The sequence below is a fragment of the Anarhichas minor genome, unplaced genomic scaffold (assembly GCF_050575085.1).
Source record: "Anarhichas minor isolate MPS153535 unplaced genomic scaffold, ASM5057508v1 ptg000024l, whole genome shotgun sequence".
In the NCBI taxonomy this organism is placed as follows: domain Eukaryota; kingdom Metazoa; phylum Chordata; class Actinopteri; order Perciformes; family Anarhichadidae; genus Anarhichas; species Anarhichas minor.
This window is the reverse complement of record NW_027466470.1, coordinates 12,356,557-12,382,764: the sequence shown is the minus strand read 5'-3', so window position 1 is coordinate 12,382,764 and position 26,208 is coordinate 12,356,557. Positions and strand designations below refer to the sequence as shown.

Sequence of the window (26,208 nt, the reverse complement as noted above, 5' to 3'; positions counted from 1 at the left end):
TTTAGACAAGAGTAAAATAAACACTAAAAATACACTCGTGTCCTATAAATTCACAAAAGGACTGTTTTCTACAAACATTCACAACCTTCGTTTGAGATAGTTGTCTTGGCTTGTTTTTCTTAGATATTAAAGTCCAGGAATCAAATTAGCATATCAAGCATCTCAGAACCACTCCGAAAGTTTGACTGAGTCTAAAAATACTCAAAGCTCAGAACAGGAGCTTCAGAGTTATTTACTTCCTACACAAAGGCAGGAAATTCTCTTCTGACAAGAAGTGACATCATGTTGTGACACTCAAAACCAAAAGAATAATGATGTTTTGTAGTTGCTCGGTTCAAGTTCTGCTGGAGATGTAGCACATTCAAAGCAGCAGGCGGATCTACCATGGAGCTTGATGCAGGGAAAAAAGCAAGCTATTTATGCACTGGGGAAGAAGACCAATAGACATTTAACAAAACGTATTAAAATAGCCTCCTGAAATGAACGAAGCAGTTGATTACGTACATCTTGTTTCATTTCTCATGCAGCCAGGACATGCATTAGGATGATTATTCTCTGCTGCTGGTCTCCCGTCTTAGTCTTCAGTGATATTTTATTAAGTTATCATAGTTGTGTGTGCCTTTCCTGATGCTGAGAAAATCTACTTGTGCGTCAGTAAAAAAAATAATCTCTCTCTATATATACAGTATATAGGGGTTTTAATCCTTGGTACAGCATCCTTTTGTTGACAAAAAAAGTAAATTACAAGAATTCACCTTTTTCCGAATAAAAAAACAAACAAATCGGAAGCAAATCATTCAATCCAACCCACATCTTTAAGGACCTTACGGCTCTTTTAATTTGTTGAACCGAAATCAAACAAGCACAATTCAGCACTCCGCGTTCTATTTTTAGTCTCACATAAAGGCGAACAGCTTGACCATTATTGCCATATCAGCATCTTTTTCTACAGTATTTCCTGTCATTCAAACCTAAAGTTCACTCACTGCACTGTCTTGAAAGGTCTAAAGGGGTCCTAATGGCAGATTAAAAAGCAATTTAATATAGAAAAGGGGATTAGAAACACTATGGCTGCACTAATCCTTAACCTTTAGTCCTGTTCTCATGGAGCCACAATATGCGCAAGACGATAACATCACAAGACTGGAGTTAGTAAATTTCCATTAGGGGCCGCCCTTCTTTATTCCCACCAGCACATTTAAAGGCATTAAGCATGCTTTGTCAAGGCTAATAAAAAGGGCCAGCAGTGCTATCACACACCCCCGACTTGTTTCGGAAAAAGCACTGTTCCATGTGAAGTTTTCATAACCCATTATGATAATCTGCCCGAGTCTCTGAAGGGCAGAGGATAGACAGGCAGATAGATGCTTCTGGGGTGACTGCTCTGCAGCGTCTGCATGGATTGAACATTTTCTGTCTGCGTAACCGGGACAGAAACTCGCTCCTGTCTGCCAAGAAGAGCAGACATGATAGACGACTCAATGCAAGAAGAGAAAAGTCTGCACGGCATCCGGTCAGAAAAGAAAAAGTGGAACATTTTGTACATGTGATAAAGAAGTAAAATGAGTTTTAAAAAAGTTAAATGTATTCTCTCCTATCTCGTTCAAGTTAGAAATGATATACACAATATACTATACTGCTATTTATTTATTTATTTATTGAACGTGATGTTTATATGTGAATACCTGGTTGGTTCACTCTGTTTTTCTGAACTTGCCCCGAAGTTGCCCCTAACCTCAACAGACACTATGTACAGTATACACAATTCTTTGAATTTCAAAGGAAATAGATTTCCTTGTTTCCCCACTTAGGGGGAACCTCACATCTGGTCTCTGTGGTACGCCTGAGAAAGTCCACATTTCTTCTTCTTCTTCTTCTTCGTTCTCTTTTGGGCAGAACTACTTCTAATCTCTGCAGGGGAAGAGTGTTTCTCTGATAGGAAACAGGGTCACGGCGGGCATTAATCATTCATATCTAAATTTGTGCAGTGCAAAGATTCAATTTTCTGCACTTTGTAGGTCCCACTATTGGTTATATGGTTTTATTTATACATCAAAGTCCATCCATTATTTATTTATTTTTGAGCCATCCAATTTTGATGCCATTTTCTTTAAGGAAAAGACGAAAACATACGGTGAAATATAGTCAGTTTTAGACAGTTGTAAGATTGGGATTACCTTGTTTTTTACCGAACACAGACTTAAAATCGAATTGAACAACCCCGTCTCTGTTACCTGCTCTCAGTATTTGAGACTTTCAAACAAGAACTGTTGATATTTTGGTGCGTACTGTACATTTTGGCCACATGTCCTGCTGAGCACTAAATCTGTCTGCTTTTATAACCACAATTGTTTTGCAAGATCCTTCCCTCTCTGTGCACTCTCCAGAGCCACAGAGATGTAACTCCCACATCAATGCTATTTAAAGCATAAACCTGTATGCGTCTCTTCCACCTTCTGACAGTTTTGTTGTGATAGTATTGTATTTATCACTCTTCTTCCTGCTTCACAGGGCACTACTGAGCAGAAGAAAGTGAGCCATGCTGGATCCAAGGCCTCCCTCTCCGAGAGCAGCGGCCGACTCCCTCAGATAGCCATGAACACCTGCAAGTACAATGGCGGAGTGGTGAGACCACTAGTGGGCAGCCTGGCGTCCTCGTCGCGCCGCAACCTCGCGGAGCTCGACTCGGAGACCCAGCCCTTGCAGACGCTGCACAGCTCTGGCCTGGAGGTGGTGGTGTCCAAAGGCAACGGCGGCGAAGACCCCAGCAAGGCGTCCAACGAGAGCTTGGTCAGGGAGGGCAGCGGGCAGGGCGGAGGCAGGGCGCCGCAGAAGAAGAACAGGGACATCGGCTACAGGCTCGGCCACCGGAGGGCGCTGTTCGAGAAGCGGAAGCGACTCAGCGACTACGCACTCATCTTTGGGATGTTTGGGATTGTTGTCATGGTGACGGAGACGGAACTGTCATGGGGGGTTTACACTAAGGTAGGTTGTGCATGCGTGTGATGCATGAGTGGGAGCTTTGTGTGTTGTCACTGCTATTGTTAATTTGTGATTTGTGCGGGGTTGGCAGCTGTCACATTTATGAAGCGTGATTATTAGCCCAGACGCTGACATACGTTACCTAACAAAGGTGATGGAAATAGTGCACAAATACTAATTACCATGTGATCTATGACTAACAGTGTATCGTTTGGAGGGACATTTTTCTATTCAGTAATTTCTCGATTAAAGGCCTGGTTTTGTCACTAGTTGCTTTTTCTTAAATATCTACTTTTTTCTTGTTGGCATCAGAATGGAGTTTAGCCAAAGGATTGCTTCCACTAGCAGAGCCATTGTGGCTGTCTGTCATTCCCTGTGACACCAGCATCTGACATCACGAGCTCACAGTAGGAGAGGGAGATGGAGAGGAGGATAGCGGAGGAAACGGAATAAAGAGAGATAGATATATGGAGATTCAGGCAGAGCTCGAGAGATGCAGAGATGAAGAGAAAAGGTCAATAGGAATAAAAGATGGGAATGACGTTCCAGTTGGCCAACAGCATCTTTTAACTTTTAGCAGATACGAATGGAGACGACATGGCACACGTTTGGAACGTGTGTGACTCTTAAACAAGAACATCAGCAGGGCAGTATGGTGTCGGGGCCATGGTGACCAGGTCAACACCCCTTGACCTTTTGTTGTCCCTCTGTATCAGCCAATCACTTCTGCTGTGTCAGGGTATTTTGGGAAGAATATGGTTCAGTCAGCGCACTGAGAGCAGCTTCTGCCACAATGTTTACAAGGCTGTTTACTTGGGAGCTGACATTGCTGTGCGCTGCAGTATAGCAGAGGTCACAGAACAGAACAGGTGTTTAAAGGGAATAAGAACACCCTTTTTACATAAAAAATAAACAGGATTTTATAGGTGGTTGTCCATGTTTGAGCCCAATAACTACAAATCTCATATATATAGTTAAGCATTATTGATCACTTGGGTTCAAAATCCTACCAGTAGAGGATCACAAGAGTTTGACTTATAGCGCTGTAAAGTTGATATGACTAAGTTGTTAACTTTGCCTATTCTCCGGGCTAGTTGCTAACCTGCTATCCCTCACTTGTTCTGGATAGGCAGCGTACAGGGTGTCATGCCATTATACCGACGGCTGATTACTTATAAAATATTGATGTCCGATGAAGTCATTCTAAATAATAATTAGCCATGTGCTTCCGTTTGTTGAAGGGACAATGTGTATTTTTGGAGCAATGCTCCCCTCAGAACAATTGGCGTTTGTTTTCTGGAGCACGGGCTGTCGAACAAATGGGCTTTTGGTCAAATGGTACGTTCCTCAGACTGTTGAGGTTTTGGAACAATGGACCGTCGTAACAATAGGCAGTGAGTTTATAAGAGCTTGTAACTAAAAACATTTACCTGTTGTGGCTAGAAAATATGTTGACGAAAGAATGAACCAAACTAAAGTTGTAGGCTGTATAACCAAAAACAAAAGAGCTGAAAGATGCTAAAACACACATTTGGGTGATGATTGTCTAAGCGTGCAAGTGATCCCTTTCACTTTTCAGCTTTACCATCAAGATTTAACATTGTTGCAGGTTATTGTATAAAGCACAGCACAGCATTTAGCATTTATTTACTACCTTTCAGGCAGCCATTGGTTTTCATTTATTTTACTATGTCCTGAAATGGATTTGCAGAATCCTGAAACATGTCTGTGATGCGTAGTATTTTAAGATCTAACATCTGGGACAAGTTGTTTTGTAATACAGATGAAGTCTCCACTACATCAGTGGGTAGCGATCGAGCTAATTCTTCGTTTGCAAACCACCAGAGAACAAGAGAGCTTCAGTGTCTTTTCAGAGAACATCACAGCTTCCTACTGTAGGGAAAGGAGCTTTTTGATTGTATAACATCCTTTAAAGCTACAAACTGTCACTATATCCTGAAAAGAAATACATGCAACTGATAATATGTGAAAATAATCAGGTTCCTCTGCCTCCTTTTAGTGCTCAAATGGCAAAATTCCAACGCACACGTAGAAAAACAACCATTCAGAGCTGAGGAGTCTCTAATTTAGCTTCAAAAAAGGCATCCAAAGTTTGAGATTCATTCATGATATATACTTTCAGAAATGTTGTATGTCAGCTGAGAAATGTTTGGCATTTAAAAGCCTTTGGTATGCTTCAGCATTAAGTGCATTTATTGGACTAAAACATACAAAACCACTGGAATGTTCCTGTCGTAACGGATAGATTCAATTTTTTAGAGTTGTGTGAGATGTATTTGAGTTTGTAAATGTGTTTTTGATTACACATAGGTGTGTGTGTGTGTGCGTGTGCGTGTGCGTGTGTGTGTGTGTGTGTGTGTGTGTGTGTGTGTGTCTGTACGATAAAGTCGGCGTGGTAATCTATAGGATGATTTATGGGGCTTTGGGAAAGTAATAGGTTTGTCTGTGACTGTGTTACTGTGAGTGGGGTTTAGTCCATTCATCAAGCTGACCTCAGCTTGAATGAAAATGACCTCCCGTATCTGAGTGGCACAGCAGCTCCCCCTCCCACATCAGACAGGTAACATGTGCTGGGGATGGTCCATTTTCCATCTTATGTCACATGGCATAGCAGACACTTGAGGCTTAGCCGAGGTGTTCTGAGCCCTGAAGGAGGGAAACACGTTAAGAGGCAGTGAGCACTGGGACTGAAACATCCTTGAACCTCTGGTAGGTGGATTAATTGGTTTACTTAATGTTATTTCACCGGGGACTTCTCAAAACAATTTCAGACATTAGAATGTCTTGAGAACATGTCGTCGACCTGAGGGGCAAAGCAATCTAGTTGATAGCTAAAAATACATTCTGTAATATGGACCAGCGAAGGACAGATTAATATTGAGCAGCTCTCCCTGCTATCACACTGACGATTATAGACGATATTTCCAGTTGTTGTTCTTGTCATTTGCTGCTGTTGTTATTATAATAACAACCCTACGATCATTAGCCTGCTGCAGCGCGCATTTTTACACCATAGCTGTTAAATTGATTTATCAAAGGGCATTTGATCAACATAGAGGGGGGGGAACTTGTGTTGTACAGGTTCTAATTTCCTAGATCTATGGTCCCTGTGTACACGCACACATGCACTCGAACACAACACTGCAGCGCTGGCATCCAGCTGGCCTATTTATCTCCAGCAGCACTCACTGTGCTGGCCCCCCTGCTAATGGTAGCCTTGCCTCTTCTGCACCTACCATTAAGTGGAAAGTCCCCCTGTTAGTGCTGGGCTTTGATTAATTGGTAGTTTAGATGGCGGGGAACAGCATTCATAGATAATATCGGGCTGCACCTACACCTGCAGTTGCATTGTTTAGCAACATCCTGACTGCGCTGTTTATGTGCAAAACCCCATTATCTGCTCTCACTTAGACGTTTAAGCTAATGAGTACTATGTGTGCATGTGTGTCTACTTGTGTGTGTGTGTGTGAGTATAACCGTTTGTAGTTTTTGTGGGCATGCTTATGTGTATGCATGTGTTTATATTTGGATATTTATGCTTTTCGTTTAACATTAGAATAATTTGTTTTCAATGTAACGCAACACTTCCAGATTTGTATTTCTGAGTAACAATATATATTCTTCTTTACCTCCTTTCACCGTGTTGCTAAGCAGTAAAATACAAGGTTAATTTATTGTCATTGTACAACAGGGTTGCGCAGCAAAATGCAAATTGTAGTCCCATTATACTACATAAGAAAAACACTGGTAAATGGGTACTAACGATGTTCTGGGCAGTTTTGATCACACAGTGTAGAGCCCTCCTGTCCTGGGCCGTGCACAACTCATGCCAGTTTTTAATGTTTGCAGTCAGGATGCTGTCTATTGCTCCTCCTAAAAGTTAACAAGAACTTGGCTCAGGGATTTTGACATATTAAGTTTCCTCAAGAAATACAGCTGTTTTTGAGCTCTCTTCAACAGGATGGAGACGTGTGATGACTGTCAGGTTGTCTGTGATGCTGATTTCCGAAAACTTAAAACTATTAACTGGCTCCACCTTGATGTTGCTGTAGACAGAAATCATTAGTTGTATAGTGAGCAGTCACTATTGCCATCTATTGAGGCCAAATATACAAATGCATTCAATGAACAGTTTATGTCGTTATTCCTATACGATGTTCTTGTGTATGTGTTAATTGTGTTCAAATCACGAGGCTATTTCTAATCTCTTTTCTCTGTGCTTTTCTCTCACCATAGGAATCTTCATACTCATTTGCACTGAAATGCCTTATCAGCCTTTCCACTGTTATATTGCTTGGTCTTATAATAATGTACCATGCCCGGGAAATCCAGGTGAGTTTAACACTTAAAAATGATGTTATTTTATTCATTATACCAGCAGCTTTTGGTAACAGTGTTGGGAAGAATATAATGATGATGATAATGGGGATTTATCATTTGACTGTTGGGCCTTGATAAAAACTATTGAAATAATGCTTTTATTGTGCTACAAAGTTTTTGCTATGAAAAATGAATGTATGCTCACAATAATATACACATTCATGACATACATGTATTATAACGTATGGTACACACAAGAGGAATGTACACAAATGCATTCATTTGATTGAATGTAGTGACGCAGTCACAACATTCAGGCTAGTTCGTTCGACAATTAGAAAGCTATAACACTGTTAATACATAGCACCTCTTTTTTTAAATCAAACATATATCCTTAAGTTGTCTTGCACAATAAATAAAAGCCAAAAACAAATCATCAATAATAATCAAACTCCTGATATTATCCGGGGTTTTCTTTGCAGCTATCTTGGTTTATGTTATTTCTGTTGTTGTTCTGCTTGATGAAGCTGCATCAGACTTATCACATTTGAATTAAATGAAATATTCAAATCTTGGTTGCCACTTTTTTTTATGACAACAGCATTACACCAAATGCAAAATTTCTCCTTCATTTTATACACATTTTAATCTGATTGAGCATGACTCCTTCGGATCTTGACTAGAATTTCAATATGTGGGTGTGATTCAACGTGGTTGTAATGATTAACAATTTGAAGGTGTTGAATAGGATGACAAATATTTAGTTTAAACCGAGTCCTTGGTGTCTGTCTGTTTCTCTGCAGCTGTTTATGGTCGACAATGGTGCGGACGATTGGAGGATAGCCATGACGTATGAGCGGATCTTCTTCATCGTGCTGGAGCTGCTGGTGTGTGCCATCCATCCCATCCCGGGCCAGTACGTCTTCACCTGGACGGCGCGGCTGGCCTTTACCTACACGCCGTCGGTGGCCGATGCCGACGTGGACATCATCCTCTCCATCCCCATGTTCCTGAGACTCTACCTGATAGGCAGGGTCATGTTACTCCACAGCAAGCTGTTCACGGACGCTTCATCTCGCAGCATCGGTGCCCTCAACAAGATCAACTTCAACACACGCTTTGTCATGAAGACCCTCATGACCATCTGTCCAGGAACTGTTCTGCTGGTGTTCAGTATATCCTCCTGGATCATTGCTGCATGGACTGTGCGCGTCTGTGAGAGGTAAACACAGGGTTGTGAATAATGGATGTTGCTGGGGACAGATTGAAAACAAAATGGCTGATGCACATTCTTGTGGATTACTAGACACCTTTCTTCCTTCACTCCCTTGTTACCTTGTTTTCAGTTACGCAACTGCACTGGTCCAAAGAGTTGAGATGGAATGAGGATAGGTTACATATAAATACTGCACATGCGTTAAGGAAGCCATGTACTCCACTACTGCTTTAAAAACACCCTGACATACGTTCGTTAGCTCAGCGATCGCTCCACGACTCCCCACTCCTTGTTTTTATTGCTATTTTAGATGGCTTGTCCATAATTCATGAGTCTAATTGTTTGTTTGCTGAATGGTTTGTTTTGGTAATGCAGAGCAGCCCCCAGGATCCCCTAACCCGTTTTCTCCCCAAAACTGCGCATCGGGCTTTGTCTCAAGGGGGCAGCAACGATTCCCAGTGAAAATGAAAGAGGCAGGGAGAATTGAAAAGCTTTTTTTATTTATTTTTTTTTTTTTTCTCGTTCTGCATTTGCATAGGGAAATGAGACGTTAATGCCAGCTTTGATGTTTCAAAGTCATTTGTGCGTAGTTGGAGTGGAAGGGGGACTTGAGTAGGGTGGGTGGAGAGTGGAGGATCTGTAGCAGCGGTTCTTGTCAGACCCAATATGAAGCTGTACATGTGCTGCAGTGTAAAAGTCAAGCATCAGCTCTACAAAGGCTTTCAGCCAGGCCCTGGCTACAGATGCTCAGTGTCCTCCTGCAGCTCACATCACCTGCTTTTACTAAGTACCTTCCCTCCCTTCCTCTCTTCTTAACTACCCCCCCCCCCAACCCTGTGTTAACGCCTGTCACTACCCCCCCCCCTCGCACGCACCTCTCGGAGCCTCAGCTGTTGGTTGGTGGGTTTAAACTTTAAAGGTTGAAGCAGCAGTGGAAAGAGCAGCTGGCCTTTGACAGCAGCTCCTCTGGAACACAGTGAGGCGTTACTGGTGTCACCTCAACTAATGTTGGACCATGTTCATAACAACACACGGTCCGGTTTTTGTACCACAGCAGGTTACTGTAAATTATACTTTTCCATGTCTTCTGCTGTCTCTCTTTCTTATTCACAGCCTAGTAGTTCGATATTTTGGGGGAGACGCTAACTTAACTTTCTTACTGAGAATTACTACTCTTGTGTTTGTATAGCAAACATGTCGCTGGAAGACAGCAACTGCTCAGCTTAGCACAAAGACATGAAACCAGCCGAAACTCCAGGAAGATACTCGTCCCAGCCCAGAAATAGTTTGGCACCTAGCCGACTTTGAAACGCCAACGTGTCGTTTTTACACTTGTACGGATTAAACAAAGATAGAAAGCTGTGAATTGGTTAGTTTTAGAGGATTTTTTCCCCCTTTGGACAGAGCCAGGCTAGCAGTCTCCAGTCTTTATGCTAAGCTAAGGTCACTTGATCTAGCTATATATTGATCTACGGTACAGGCATGAGAGTGGTATTGATCTACTCACTCTCGGCAAGAAAGCAAATGTATTTCCCAAAATGTTGAACTATTGCTTGAAATTGAATAATGACAGTCTTGCCTAAACATTGAGATTATTGTAATTATTGGATCTTTAGCAGCTCATTATTAAAGACAGAAGTTCCATATGAATTATACCAGGAGAAAACTACGAGAACGTATATCTGACACTGCGAATCCCTAATCCCACAGAGTGCTGGGGTCAATTTGGAAATCTGGATTTAAATGAATGGTTAGATGAGAAGCACAGAATCTCTAACGGAGTCTTGGTTTTCTCACACACGTTCTGTGACACACTCTCCATGAGCAGTGCATGCCGTTGGTCCTTTGGTTTCAGAATAACGTGAGTTCAGATGGGTGGATCTGTGTGTTACTAAGGATGGGTGCAAGCATGCACATGTAAGTGTGTGTGAGAGTGCATGTGTGTGTGTGTGTGTGTGTGTTTGTATAATGTTTTGTTGTACTTTTATTCCCCACTATGCTGCTCCATAGGGATACCATGTGAGTCCTCGTTCTCTAGCCGTGGAAAAAACAAAACAACTTCTCATTTTGCACCGAGCTGGCGCCACTGCTGCCCTGAGTGAGGTTGGAGGGTGGGGGGGTCGTGTGGAGAAGGGTCAGCCCCTCTAAAAACAATTAATGGTCCTTTCCAAACTCAGTATGGCAAAGGAGGATTAGGCAGGCCCACTAGTTGGCATGAACGTGGCAACATCCTTCTGTTACCAAAACAGGCTTTTAGTGGCTGTAGGATCACAGCAGAGACCAACGGTGTGAGCAGCACTTTGAAGCAAGCGTCTATTTGCGAGGAGAGTGCTAAAATGGAGCAGCTCCTTCAAGTCACCTTCATGAATCTGCCAGAGGGCAATTTGTCTTTCCTCATTTTTTCTCTCTCCCTGTCCTTATGCAATTGTTATAGATCCATTTTGCACAAAAAGTCTTTTTAGCAGCGACTCCAAAGATTTGTCGAGGAGCAAAAGCCTTTCTGTTTCGTTGTGTTCACACATTACCATCCCATTATGTGTCTCCCTTCACAAAATTGATTGAACAGCGTTATAATGGTTTTGCACAGACTCTTGTTGCTTCTGCCCCAAAGACTTTGTTCTAGAGGTGAAGAGAGTCTCCTGTAGCCAGAAGAAAGTCTGATTATGCAAATGTATATATATGTATATATATATATATATATGAGTAATGTTGCGTAGTTCAAAGCTAGACAGGTAAATGAGGACATTGTTTCCATTGTTTAACAGTTTCTTAAATCTATGTGCTGTGTATGTGCTGTACTGAATGCAGTGTCTCCAGTTTTTGTTTACACCCCCATATGTGTCCTCATCCCCCTTCGTCCCCTCTGGTAAACATCAGAACATCCTGAACGTTTTCATGTTTACTGATCAATCCCATCATTCCGGGTAGCAAAATACATCAAATTTGTGGGGGGAAAAAGAGGCGCTTGTTTCCCAAAGTGCTGTGTGTGACTTTGGTATCTTCTGTTAAACACGCCGTTAAACTGTCACATTGACCGCGCTCCTGAGCCAATCAAAGGGCAGTACGGTGTGGGATTGGACGAGCACGGAGTCTACCTGGAAAATGCCTAGATGGGGGGAATGAAAGACACATAACCAGGGGGGACAGAGAGGGGTGGAGTTGGGAGGGATGCTAATGTTGCAGTAGATGGGTTCAATGCTGGTCACTGGACCGCTTTCTGTTCTTTCTTGATACAGCCCATCTTCAGAGCTAACCTACCTCAACTAAGCTCCTTAACTAAGCTCTTTTTGGTTTCTCCCTCACAACCATAAGGCTCCCTCTCTCTCTCTCTTACTCCTGACTGATCCTTTGCAGATCTCTTACTGTACCCATCTAAAGTGGCATGCTTTGCAGTTTTCCCTCATCTCTCCCCACTACTGATTCCTCGTCCCTTTGCCGTCCCTTATCCATAACAAGCAGGCCTAATCCGGCCAGAACTCAGTTACACACTCGCATGCATGCCTTGCCTGCCTCCCTGGTCTCTCGCTCCTTTTTCTCTTTAACTGTTATCTAATTATTTTTCCACTCCTGTTCTAACTCTGTTATCTGAAACAAAACGCTCTATTTCGATGTGAGACTGCTGTTTTTCACCTCGCTTTCTCGGGTGAGGACCCGTAGGCAAGCTCTCGGAAAGTTTAGCTGACTTTCCCTCAGAGCGCAGCACTGGATTATCAGGCTTGAGTTACCAGTCAGCTACACCTACAGCAAGCTCTGACATCCACATTGTGTCATTGCTTGGATTCAGACAGCGGCAGCCAAGATCAGACCGTCCGAATGTCTAACCAGAGAAACACACACCGATGCAACTTGAACTTTCTCACGAGTGCAACAATGCTGTTTCTATTAGTTTAAAATTCAGAATGCCACGAAGTGGGTTGCAACAAAAAGGCCTCCTTAATCTCCTGGCTAAACGGATGATGACGACTTTGAAATGTATGCACTATTTCAAAGCATTTATGTCCACAATTGATGGCAAAGATGTGGCAGACTTTGAAGAACAAGCTGAGACTTCAATCCAACTCCCTGTGGGCCTAACAGTGGGCTCCAAGGATCACAAAGTAAAATGCATACTATGCATTTTCAATCTACAGTAAGCGGCTAATACACCTTTGCACAAAGTCGGATGAATTTTATGCAAAAATTGCTGCCACCTCAAGGACAGGTGATTCTCTATGGTTTGATGACTTGATCTGATCATTTCTTTTTAAACTATGCACGCTCTGAAGGCATAGTATTGATTGCAGCCTATGGAAAAGTCGTATACAGAGCCCGCAAAGCATGTTTGCATAACGGAGAATGTGAAAGTTATAATCACCAGAGATATGATCTGCGCTGAAGATCAAACCAGCGCTGTTCTTTGTTCAGAGACTGGTGGTAGTAGCTTAAAGTGGAAGGTTCCTTACGATTGTTATTACTTACACTGTTAAACTGCAGGACTCGTGTTTTTGCTCACTTGTGAGTACTGCATCCCCTCAAACTTGTAGAAGTACCTCAACTAAAATCTATTATCGTTAATATTAGAGCTACAATAAAGCTTTAATAAGGGATGAAAGAAAGAGAAAAGGATATTCTGAGTAGACCTAAAAAAACACGAATATTTTGCAAATTACGTTATTGCAAATATATTCTTATTATACTCTTCATCTTGTTCCGGCAAGGGTGGTCAACATATTTCAAGACTAGTTGTTACCTTCTTAGTCATTGTTCTGATATTATTAAAATAGTGGTTTACTGTATTTTTCTTTGCCAACAAAATTTGAACAATTAAAATAGATTGCTACTATGAGATTTGTATGCAGTAGGATTAATCTCGTACCTTGCATTTATCAATCAGCATTCAAACAGTTAATATAGAATCAGAGCAGACTAAATCCGTTCATCATTCGTCTCTACTTTTAGACGTGTTTTGTCAGATTTAGAGTGAGTTTCTGTTACGGGTTTCCATGTTTCTCACCGCAATAAACAAAGAAGAACAAACTGTTAGAGATTAAATCCCTACTGAATATGAAAGACTTAAAACTTAAAAACCATGGAAACTCAATGAGCAGGCATTTTCTGGGGCGCCTGAATAGGATAGGATGAACATAATGCCCATGTGTCTCGCAGCAACAAATGTGGGCAGTGTTTCTGTAGACGGTCGGCTATCTCGTGGGTTCCAATGAGCGAGCGCTTCCTTAAAGCGAAACTTGGCGTTGTGGGCAGAAGAACAGCAGATTAGGTATTTTGTGGAGTGCTGGGAGCATTGGGAAGAATGGGAACATGAGAGTAAATGCTTAGGTGTACTCAGTTTGCAGTGGAGGAGGAGGAGTGGTGTTTTAAAGCTTGATGTGTCCCCCTGAAGGTTGGATACACGGAGTTAGCAGCAAAGTGAACTTAACCACTACTGGGTATGTGATGAATGCCCTTGAGCATATTATATCTAGGAGCAAAATACCTTCTTTTTTTTTAAAGATTACATGGGGACTGGCGTGACCTTGTTTACAGGGACTCACTGTTGAGTTTTTAGCTTGTGCCTCCCGTCTATTTCAATGAAACATCTGTAATAGGCCGCTAACTATCTGATAACCCCCGGAGACATAACCACACTCCAGCACTGAAACATTGAGATTAAGGGCTTCGTGAACGGAGCCTCCTGTCCGGTGGATGAAGAGGGACAGAAAAGGCCTGACTTTGTGAAGTGCTCAGCTGAGATATGAAAGTTTGTAAAGATAGTGCCACAAGGCTGTTTCAAGGACTTACAGTATCTGACGTATTTTACTTTACTATTTGTCATAGTTTGACTTGCAGATAATCTCATTATTAATTTCAGTGTAGAGGACTCTTTGGAAGTTTCCATCCAGCATCTTTAAAATGGATGAGAATCACAAACACGCCCACTTGATTATTTCTGGCAAAGGAGGCCTGGAGGCTGCAAAATCTGCAAGTCAGCTAAAGCAAGCAGGTTTTTTACTTTTGGATTCACAGCTCAGTTGCTTGGCAGCAATACATTATTTATAATTATTAAAGTGCAATCATATTGGTGCAACAAAATCATTTCATTCCCCGCAACAACTAAAATGCACATTAAGTCGATCTTAATCAAGAGGTTGGTTTCTGCAACACAACAAGTCTCTGTCTTGGTTTATATTTGTGTTATTTGGCTAAAGTACAATTCCAACACACCTTGTGAGACCACCACTCCTCCATGTTTGATTATCAGGCGAGGCTTCATGGTGACATTGAGCCCCTCGACTGGTCAAGCGTGTGTAAAGATTCCCTGACCGAACCCTTCCTTACAGTGTAGTCGAGCTTTTTCAGTGTCCACACATTACAGGGAACCGGGGAACGAGGGCAGATGTGTGTAAACGTAGGGTGATTCAAGGGGGAATGAGAAATACCCATTTTTTTACAAGCTGCCATCAGCGCTGTGTAACTTTCCAAACAGTGCCGTATGTGCTTATGCTTACAAATAAGTCATGTGTGCGGCTCTGTAAGGCTGTTCTCCGGCACAGTTGTTCCTTTTAGCTAAATGCTAAAGTCTGCATGCTAACATGCTCACATTGACAATGTTAACATGCTGATGTTAAGCAGGTATAGTGCTAATCACGCTCACCAACTTAGCTTAGCGTATGAGCATGCCAACATTTGCCAATTGACAATAAACACAAAGTACAGCTGAGGCAGTGAATATATATGTTTTTTATACTTCTATACATTATAAAATGCTTATATTATAAAATTGTCCACCTGGAGTGTGCATCTGCCGCTTGCTTTGCTTCACTTATTGGCTGCGCTGTGAAAACGCTGTTTTTTTTAATTAGGTCATCATCACTTTGAGTTTAATCTGCTCATGTTTACTGCAACTAACACGCTCCCAGAGGAGCATCCCAAGTTATTTGTCCCCGAGTAATCTCAGCCAGCGCTCAAATTCATTTATATCAACAAGACTTGCACTCGTTGAAAAGTTGTTTTAATTTGCTTTTGTTGATATGAAACCAAAATGCAGGAAGAAGAGGGGAAGTGCTGCAATTGTACGCAGGCGATAGCGGCAGAAGGTTAGCTTTTGAATGTGGAGGAAGTCATTTGCTTTACTGTGACAGCTAACCGGCGTAGGAAAGTAGAAACAGAGGCGAGGTAGTGGTTCACCGAAAGGAAGTTTGAAACATAGATGTTAAACATTGACATTAAAAGTCTCTTTCCTCCTAACAGAGTGTAATACCTCAAACAGCTCTCTTCTGCTGTTCTTGTGTTGAAGTAGTGTGTCCTGCTGGTTTCACAGATGTCATGTATGTGAGGCGATTCACTCCTAAACAAGATAATAATAATAATAATAATAACCCTTTTAAGAATGATGCCTAAAACTTTAAGATATTTGCTGATAATAATCTGACACTTTTCAGTGAAAAGCATTGAGATTGAAGATAGGTGTGTTGCATTCATACTAACTTTTTAAGCGTAAAAGCTTTCCTTTTGTAAAATAATAACAAAATATTATATATTGTAGTGTTTTTAGTAGCATTCCGTGTGTGTGTGTGTGTGTGTGTGTTGGCAGAGGTAAGTGTGTGGCTCTCTCACATTTGAACCATCAGTACGATTCTGTTTTTGTGTTTTCAACTTTGGCCGCGGTGTTTCCTCAGGACTCGTCTTATGCATCATGAACTCATCTACTAAACAAAGTTATGATATTGGATGACTGAGAATCATTCATTAGTCCACATGAACAGAAAACATCCCGGTGTCGACAGGACCAGTGGATACATTGGTGATCATTTGAAGAGATGGACGAGGAAGGCTGTCGTCAGCGGTTCATGTTGTTGACTTGTTCGGTTGCAGATGGAGCCATAGAGATTATTTGCCTTATGTTGTGTGAATCGTGCTGTACTCCCTCCTCTAACCCACCACAGATGCAAAGTTTCAGAGCTCATTTGGATGTTCAGAATTATTGTATATACAATACAGAAGTGGATAAAAGCATCATCTCTGAAATCGCTTCAGTAATTGATTTCAGGATAATGATTTCGCTGCGGAGCGTCTGTCAGGGAGAATTTAACAGCGGGGGATGTACCTCTTGTCCTGGAATAGGTTGAAAGTGGTGCCAGCTCTTCCCCATGCTATTCCAAAACTTGACACAGTATATTGAGAGCCTTAAAATGCTATTGATTAGCTCCCCATTCAGCCTCTGTCTCTATTCCCACATTACTGTTTCTGCTCTTTTTTTTTTTTTTTAGAGTGGAGAATTATTGAAATATGGGTGTTGAAAATATATTTCCACCATTTAAAAAAAACCAGATAATAAAACAGGAAGCATTCTCTAAAATGTTTGCCTTCTGCATTTTTTGTCAAAGCATATCTATGGGGGTGTATTTACAACAGCAGGCTGCTGTAATAATACATTGTTCACGGTGCTAAAAGGTGCAGCACATTTCTGCCTGCCTTGAAGACATGATTCACTCTCTCCTCGCCTTGATGGCAAGATGAATGAAATTAACATACTAGTCACTTGTAATTACAATATTTTGCCAGCTGATCAAGTTTAGCCCCCTGGCAGCTATCAAAGGGCAGCTGGCGAAGTGTTGGGATGCAGGTAAAAGAGACAGGGGTGTCAAATTCAATGAGCTTCTCCCTTTGTTACTCATCCAATCCTACCCCACTGTTTACAAATGAAAGCCCGTCCACGAAGACGTGTAGTCCCCTTCCACCTGGTGATACTGTAGTATTTTTCAGAGGTGGTTTCATCTCTAAATGAGTTTCAGGTTTTCCCCATCGCTCCCCTGCTCTCAATATACTGGTTTTGAAGCATGCAGGATACAGACATCTTTTTTTTTTATTCCTGCATGGTATTGCACAGACTGCTTCTCTGCATGTCATCTAGCTTGAAAGCCACTGACTGCACACTTTTTTTGTCATTCTGAGGGGGGAAAAAAAGAAGTTATCCTAGTTACTTTGCCCATGAATACACATTTGTGAGAGTGGGAGTTTTAAGAACTCGCGGAAGGCATGATTAGTTCATTTATAATATTTGATGACAATGAACTGTCTTGGAGGAGAGGGAGGAGTGTGCATTTACCTTCGCTTGGAAAGGAAAACTTAACAAATTCTGTACTTGTGCATTAATTAAAGGTGATCGTTCCGGCCATTTTGAGTCCACATGCTGGGTCACTGCTGGATAGTTCAAAGTCTTTAGTGATTCCTGATTGGCCCAGTCAGAATCCCCTTTTAGAAAAGCCTTCACAAAATCCCAAGAAAGAAGACTCCATTGATGTTGTCTTGTCAGAAGGATGTTGGTGAGATCTTGTCTAAAAGTGTTTAATGAATATTTGATTTTAATTCCAAAATTAAATCTTACCTGATCTCCTCCTAGACAGCCCATTGGGAATAATTAAACAAGTTGAATGAGGGTGGGTGGATAAGGCAGATTTGCCTCTGTGATGGACTTTTGTCTCGCTGCAAAAGGTATGGGAATGTGATCATCAATCCAGCTTTGTACAGTGTGTGTTTTTTTTATAGAAACATCTCTGCATATGCACTGTGGGCCTTTGGACTGACAATTCAAGCATAGCTGTCAGCTATTTTCAGCAATGTTTGAAGTGATGATTTGCATTGCCAAACCTTCTTTTTTGGGGCAGCGTAAACTCTACGGAGGAAGATTTTGCAGCAAACCGTGACCAATAAGCCAATTGTTAGTTTGATTCAATGCAGCAGTATGTGCATTTTTGGATGCTCGGTCATTACATTTGTTGGGTTGTCAAGTTTGACCTGCGGTGCTCTTTATCCAGTCACTTACAGTGACACGGCCCCTCTTTTTGGCATTTGAAACATGTTGGCTACAGTTGTAATTTCTATGCAAATGTCTGACAAGAGTAAGTAATTTGGCCCTTTTCAATGCTCCTTCATATCATTCCTCTCACCAAATATTTTCATGTTGACACTGAACATAAAACATATGTTCAGTGGTGTTGCTGAAATCATTTAATCAATTTATTTTGAAAAATTGAACTTATTTGCTTCTTTTTCTGCCTACATTCCTACCCATTAAACATGTTTCTCCATTAAACTGTTTCAGGTAGAAATTACCCGGAGTCAAAGAAGAATAGGACTCATAGTGTCTCTTGTAAATACATTAAACATACTTTTTTTTTTTTACTCAGAATGGACTTTTTTTAGACTCTGTGCCGAACTGGCTTTACAAAACAGGTGTAACACCTAGCACCGTGATTTTTCTCCTCCTCCTCGATCTTCACCACCTCCACCTCCTCCACCCACCACCGCTGTTCGGTTCACACAGCACCACGTCGTTCTCCAGCATGCTCACGTTCCAGAGACTGTGTGCGGTTTTACTCACTATGTGTATCCCACTTCTGCTTCTCTTCATCACTCCAGGTATCACGACAAGCAGGAAGTGACCAGTAACTTCCTGGGAGCCATGTGGCTCATCTCGATCACCTTCCTCTCCATTGGCTATGGGGACATGGTACCACACACGTACTGTGGGAAAGGCGTGTGTCTGCTTACAGGGATTATGGTGGGTTTCTGTGTTCTTCACTCAGATAAACAGATAGCACTCTCACAGGACAACTGGAACAGTTATAAAACTAAACCTCAGAGCTGAGGTACATTCTGACTGAGCTACATTCTGACCAGGACTGAACCTACTGCAAAAACAACCACGACTTTGAGATAACTTTGTATATAATTTTACTCTGGTAACTTTTATAGAGTTGATACATATGTGAAGGTTTTTATTCATTTGTGATCGACATTTTAAAAAAGATTGTCATTGTGAAAAGACATTTCATGACTTTGAGCTGCTATCTCTCATTTCTTTACTGGTTCTTTAAAAAAAAAAAAAAAAAAAAATATATATATATATATATATATATATATATTATTAATGTAGCATTTTCAAAGCTCACAAACACAATGTTTTGTTTGTTTGACCATGTCTTTGTGCAACAGGGAGCTGGTTGCACTGCACTGGTGGTTGCAGTTGTAGCCAGGAAGCTGGAGCTGACCAAGGCTGAGAAACATGTCCACAACTTCATGATGGACACACAACTCTGCAAACGAGTGAGTCACAGCATACCAATGCATTTAGTTACTTTGTTTTTTACAACAGGGTGCCTGCATATGGATCTGTGTGATTTTCCTTTTTTCAAACTGTGCAAGTTGTCTCATCTTTAGAGGCCTAAAGAAAGAAAGCATGCATAGTGGGATCCAAACACGCGACACAGAGGCCAAAATAAAAAACTATCCAGAGGTCATTTTTATACAATTTGAAGACTGTTTAGGGACCCCAGTATGCAGAAATGTTCAAATACACCATTTTTAGAATCAGCGACAATAACACAATTATACTGCATGCAAACAATGGCCATTTGCCCAGAACTGCATGGGATTATCATAAAGTGTGCATGTCTGTAAAATGGAGACGTGTGGACAACCGTAGAACTCAATATCATTCGTATATCTAGAGGTGAGAGGTCAAGGGATCCCTCCAAATATGTAGTATTAAGTTGGGATTCAGCCCCCTTCCGACAAGCTACATGGTTGGTACCAATGGATTCAACAGGTCGTCAAGTTTCATATGATCTTCACTCTAGCTTCACAACTGAGGCAGCTGCAGCCTCCGAAAGACAGTATGTTGGCTGGGATTGCTGGCAATCCGGCAGGTCTCAGCGGGATAAGACAGAAGAAAAAATACATTTCTGCTCCATAACATTGTTAATTATCCTGCGACTTTTTGGATTTATCTCGAGATCCCTCTGGGATCCTGACCTCCAGTTTGAGAGCCACTGGGTTTTGGGGCGTCCTCATTACACATCTGTGCAAATGTCCAATGTCGATACTAAGTTATTTAGGCCGGCGTTTTTATAACTCATTGGTTTTATGTTGATTTCTATGTTTGACCATCGCCGGACATTCTAATATGTCATAGCTTGTATTTTATGTTACACTTTGTCACTTTGGTTGGCTTGTTACTAACACGAGGCCTATAACTCTTGTATTTAAAAGTGCTATAGAAATAAATTATAAGAAACATTAAATATGATAAACATGTATTCATAGAAAATGAAAACTGTATTGATTTCTGATACATGGGGGCTTGGACTGAAAGGGCTGAGTAGTAGCCTCTGGAGGCTGCATTGCGCACAGGTTTGCAGCCTGGCACTGCCAGAGAGGCGGTGCGTAATGCATGAGATATCAGCCTTAAAACGCCACTGTTTAGGGGGAAGAGTAGCTTGCATCTTCACTCGCACACAGAGGTAGGAGGAGAGGAGTTGTTGAGGCATTTGTGCTCCGTCCACACAAGGCGAAAAGACTTGTGAAGTCCTCATGACTTGTATCATTATATTTTACCACCTGGTGCCTAAATTTTGTGTTTTCCTCAACATAAATAAAAACATTTTCACCATAAATAAGTGCATGAAAAGAATGCAGGAAATAAAGTGTTTGACACCCTAAATTTGCTGGTGGATGACCCCCAAACCTCCATCTTCTTCGACGTCCCCTCTATGTTGAAACAAAATGTCTGCGCTCGAGCCCCTGTTGGATATTTGATCTAGTGCCGACACTGCCCTTCAAGAAGCTACTCTACATATCATGTCTTTTTCAAACTTGCTTCGCAGGTAAAGAACACAGCTGCCAATGTACTCAGGGAAACATGGCTCATCTACAAACACACGAAGCTGGTCAAGAAGATAGATCACGCCAAGGTGCGAAAACACCAGCGCAAGTTTCTCCAAGCCATTCACCAGTAAGTCCTGCTCTGCTTTTGTTTCGTGTTATTTCGTGTAATACAATGTGTGTTGTTCAACACCAACCCCCGAGGGAAATCAAACTATACTATGTTATTTAAAAATATAATATTTTAGCTGTTATTTGTGGTACATGATATTTAGGATGTATTATCAATTGTTGCATTGCTAACAAACTGAAATGTAGACGTAGCTGAGAATATTTCTAGCGTTTTAACAATGTCCTCTTCAAGAGTACCATTTCCTATGATTGTTATGCTCGCACACATGTAAACTATTACACTCACACATGCATAAGCACACACACTGCAATCTAGTGTAATGGTCCTCCCTATTCCCCTCCCCGTCTCCCTCTCCCTCCGACCCCCTTTACCCTGTGCTTACAGTGAGAAGTGTAATGGTTTCACTCGTTTCGTGAATGTTGTGGGGTTAAAACTCTGTACTGTGTTCTGTCTTTGTTTTGCTCTATCACTGCAGAGCTCAGAAGTAAGTTGAGTCTTCTATGTATCCTCCTCCTACTGTTTCCTCAACATCCTCCTCCTCTCTCCATGTCTGCGTTTGACATGCATGAAAAAAAGCGTTTGTTACCACAAAAAAAAAAAAAAAAAAATGCTGGATGCTGGATTGTTTTTAGTTTTTTTTAAATTTATTTTTCTCTTTACTTCAATGTTCCATTTACTTCCCTCTCCCTCCCATCTCCCCTTTTGAATGGAATGAAAAAAATTCAAAATAAGCATCAACATTTTGCCACTGGTGTCACAAGTGGAAGGTTGTCTGGAGAGAACGTGTGAAAGAAAAAAGCATCGTGCACAGAATGAGCTTGGAGCTTTGCTGGTCAGAGGTTCATAATCATCTACGATGTACTGTATAATGTTGCCCATGATTAATATAGCTGCTCTGGAGGCTATATTAACCTGCATCAACAGAACTCATCCTACACTTTTGATGGTTTTGTGATGACATGAACTCACACACGCACACACACACATTCATGTAATGTAATTCTAATGAGGTCTAAATGTTTGTTATAATATTGATTTTTGCTTTGTTTTATCCTTATTATTTGAGATCAAATGCCAAAGCTTGCACGTGACATTGATGACAGCACAAAAAGAGGAGACACAACACGGGTTGTAGTTTTGAAGAATAAATTGTACTCAAAATGCATTACACTAATAAGTAGTTTTGGCTTTTAGCCCCTATTCTTCGACAGCCATAAGGGATAGCAAAGCCGAGCAAACAGACACATACGAGCTGAAACGGCTTCCCACAGAGATAGAGCCGTAAGCGAGCAGTCTCACTCTGCTCTGATATACTGATTTGCACATGAATAAATGCCCTTGAATGTCATCCTGTCTCATAATTTGCCGAACAGGGAAATTCTTCCCCTCACACATCCAAATGATGGCTGTGTGATGCCACCACTAACAATGACACATTATTCGCATCAGCGTTAACAGTTCTTACAAGGCCCTAATGTATTTGATTAGAGATAAAGAGGCACAATGTTGAAGGCATCACAAAACATGTCCGATGTATCATTGCACAAGTTATTTGAAATGTCTATGTTGCCGTATGTTCAGCAGTGTCATTAGACAGTTTATTTCTGGCAAGCTTCATCTTTTATCTGTGGCATCCACACACACACGCACACGCACACGCACACTGTGAAAGACTCACGTTTCATTATGCACAAGTCCCTCGCAGTCACCGCACGCTTACTGAATGACCAGTGTGTATATATCTCAAGTCCTACCACTGAGCTGTGTGTAGCACTGGCAAAGGGCATGTCATCCTTTTCTTTTTTGATGTCTTACTTTTGGGTGGAAAGAGATGGGAATGTTTTGATTTCAAACATAGATTTTGGGATTTTCTTGTATGGAAGCATATTGCATTCTTGCTGGAAAAAAAGCATCATGTTTTGTCATAATAATACATTTTTGGATTATGTTGAGAATGCAGCAAATAAATACTTTTCAAGGTAAAGAGTGCTACTTTAAAGCACTATTATGAAAATATAAAAGATATTGTTGATATACAAAATCCAGATAAAACATGATAAACACTGTCATCATTTATTTTATTTTTTTCAAAATGAGCGTGGTATGCTTCTGCAATTTTGCATGTTTTGGTTGGTATTGCATTGACAAAAACCAGGAATGCTTGTGTGTATATATACATATATATTTCTATATACGGTATATGTATACATAGAGATATGTAAAGTACATATATTTACGATGCATGCCGGCAGTCCTTTCTTTTAAATGTCAAATATTCAGTGAGAGAGCCCGCCTGATAAAACATGTGTTGTTCCTCCTCTTCCTCCTTTCTTCCCTATTGGCCTTCTCTGTCCCTTCAACACCCCCAAACGTCTCTCTTTGCCCCACTCCTGCAAACATCCCCTCTATTCCCATATTCCCTCTTGCCACTCTTCTTTTCCTTTGTCCACCTCATCCTCCTCTCCTCTTCCTGCTCCCAACTCCCTGGGCCTCCACTAGGCTGCGCAGTGTGAAGATGGAGCAGAGGAAACTCAATGATCAGGCCAACACCTTGGTGGACCTGGCGAAGGTAAGTCTCCCATCTGATGTGACTTTAAAGTGTCTTACTGTTCAATGTAGATTAACGGTCTCATTTTTCGAGCGTTTGTGGGCTCTAAAATCACTGGAGACAGCAATGGAAACCAGCAGCTATCCCTGAGTTCTGCTGTAAACTTTCACTGTTCAAATCAAATCAAATCAAACTCAAGACATTCCTGTTCCCGCTAACATCTTTCGGCAATGAAACGAGTTTGAGTAACCTGAGCCTAACGCACGCCGTAAACAGTACCTGGCTGTAATAAGATGAATGCAGTCATGCCTCGGTAGCTTCTGTCCTGTTGTATAGACGTCAGCTGACTCACCAGAGCAGAGCAGAGAGGGGGTTCAAAGGGAGGTGCATGACTGCAGCCTCATTTGATGTGGATGGCATTTGCACTCCAGTGTGTATTTTAAAAGGTTCTGAGGCCAACTCCTTTAATGTGTGTTTACTTGCCCTTACTCTGCTCGATGGTCAGGTCCATCTGTGTACACCCTACAGTAGTTCAACGCCTCAATGTCTCTTTGTTAAGCCCTATGGTGAAGTAACCCTTTGATTTCTGGCTTAGACAAAAATCATTTGATTTCTGAGGAGTACTAATGTCTGAAAAAGGCCTTATGATGAAATAGTGTGTGAGCTCTACTGGTGACCATTACATTTTATGTCACTGGGCATTAAATTTGTCATTGTAAAAAATAGAATTATACTGTAGATTTTATTATATATTTTATAACCTATAAAATTGCCATAGTTTGAATAGAAGAATTACATGCTGATACCACGCATGCATTAACACTGGCCCTATTGCATCCATTGTGGAACAATAAGTGCCTAAATTATGGAGACGCTTTTCATTATATGAATGAGTTGTGTAAAGCATATACATAATGCATTGAAGGCCTTCTCAGGCTATAAATAGATTGGAGAAGCTGGTTGTGAAACGGTGGGAAGATAAAAATCAATGCTGACTTGCTCCTTCTCTTCAGACTGAGCAAGTAGGATTTAGACTATAATTTAATCTATATACGTTTTTTTCTCTGGCAATGTATACATACTGCACCTCGTATTTAATTTGTTGCATCTCTCCTTGTGGATTAAGTCGTAAAACAGATTTTTATCTTGTCTCTCACTCCTTTGTCTGGCCCTCCTCCTCTTCCTTCTTTGTCTTCTTGCACCTCCCCAAACACATTTACTTTCTCTCCTTCATTAGACCCAGAATGTGATGTATGACCTGGTGTCAGAGCTGCAGGAGCGCAGTGAGGAGCTGGACAAGCGCATCGGCACATTGGAGGACAAGCTGGACTCGGTGACGGGCAGCCTGCAGGCACTGCCCTGCCTCATCTCCCAAGCCATAACCCAGCAGCAGCAGGAATTCCTGGACGGCTTTGTTCACCGCTTTCGGCCCGCCTCACTAGCCTCGGAGCGCTCTGAACGCTCTGAGCGATCCTGGACTTCCACCGCCCGTAGGCGGCGCTCTCCCTCCACAGCACCACACACCTCCTCTGATAGCGGATAACCTTGACGAACCCACTGCAATCACCTTCGAGCCCCACCTTTCCCAAACCAACTCGTCACCTTATTCTCTCCCATCCAAAGCCGTCCCTGTAACCACTGGCGAGTCCATGTCTGGACTGATAATGAATCCATATCTTGACCCCAGATCTGATCCTTGCCCCTATTCTCTCCCCTGTCATCAAATCCAAAAGCCAATTCCTCTGTGACTGAGCCTCTCGGCACAGCACAGGACTGGATCAGAGCTACTCCAAAAGAACAAAGAAAAGCAGACAAAGACTTAAATCAAGAAAACACAAATGCATCCAAAAAAAAGAAAAAGAAGAAAAAAATTTAAATGACTGAAAAACCGAGATAAAGTAGAGATATGGTTTATGTTTTAGCCATTGTATGGCTGTTCAAGTTAGCTTTTTTGTAAAAGCCCTTGTATAGTTAAAAAAAAATGACTGAGTTCAGGGTTGCTGGGGTGAGAGCTGGCTATCACACCGGAGAGTCCTTAACCACGAGGGGGGAAGTTGGTCTGTGGAGCCTCGGCTCACCTGCTGGTCCTCTGAGGCCACGGAGGACATCCTTCCACCCATCCGTCCGTCTACCTGTTTGTCTGGTGAGGAGAGCGAGACAAACCATTGGATTTCCCTTCCAAAAGACTAGTGTCATGGATTCTTTCCCATAGGTTAGGGTGAAAGCTTTAGACGAGGCTATAAAAGCTCTGACTTGAGGTCAGTGTTTGAAAATGCACTTAAGGGGAAGGAGAAACTGTCACACAAAAGAAGAGCAAAGGGGATGCATATGGCATTACTACTGGGT

The 26,208-nt window shown here is 41.7% G+C and overlaps 1 protein-coding gene across 1 annotated transcript; it reads left to right on the top strand.

Annotated features, from left to right (window-relative positions):
- Positions 1–2,595: 2,595 nt before the first annotated feature.
- kcnn1a (potassium intermediate/small conductance calcium-activated channel, subfamily N, member 1a) lies at positions 2,596–26,002 on the top strand. Its single transcript, XM_076097965.1, has 8 exons — positions 2,596–2,985; positions 7,240–7,335; positions 8,127–8,545; positions 18,938–19,079; positions 19,514–19,624; positions 21,184–21,311; positions 23,814–23,883; positions 25,100–26,002. Exons 1-8 carry the CDS (start codon positions 2,596–2,598, stop codon positions 25,403–25,405), a joined length of 1,662 nt encoding a protein of 553 aa, XP_075954080.1. The 3' UTR covers positions 25,406–26,002.
- The last annotated feature ends 206 nt before the right edge of the window (positions 26,003–26,208 follow it).

Bases quoted from the DNA above. Each gene is read 5' to 3' on its own strand.
- kcnn1a (XM_076097965.1), top strand. From the start codon at position 2,596: ATGAACACCTGCAAGTACAATGGCGGAGTGGTGAGACCACTAGTGGGC. The intron at 2,986-7,239 runs GTAGGTTGTGCA...CTCTCACCATAG, and splicing joins CATGGGGGGTTTACACTAAG to GAATCTTCATACTCATTTGC. The intron at 19,080-19,513 runs GTGGGTTTCTGT...TTTGTGCAACAG, and splicing joins GTCTGCTTACAGGGATTATG to GGAGCTGGTTGCACTGCACT.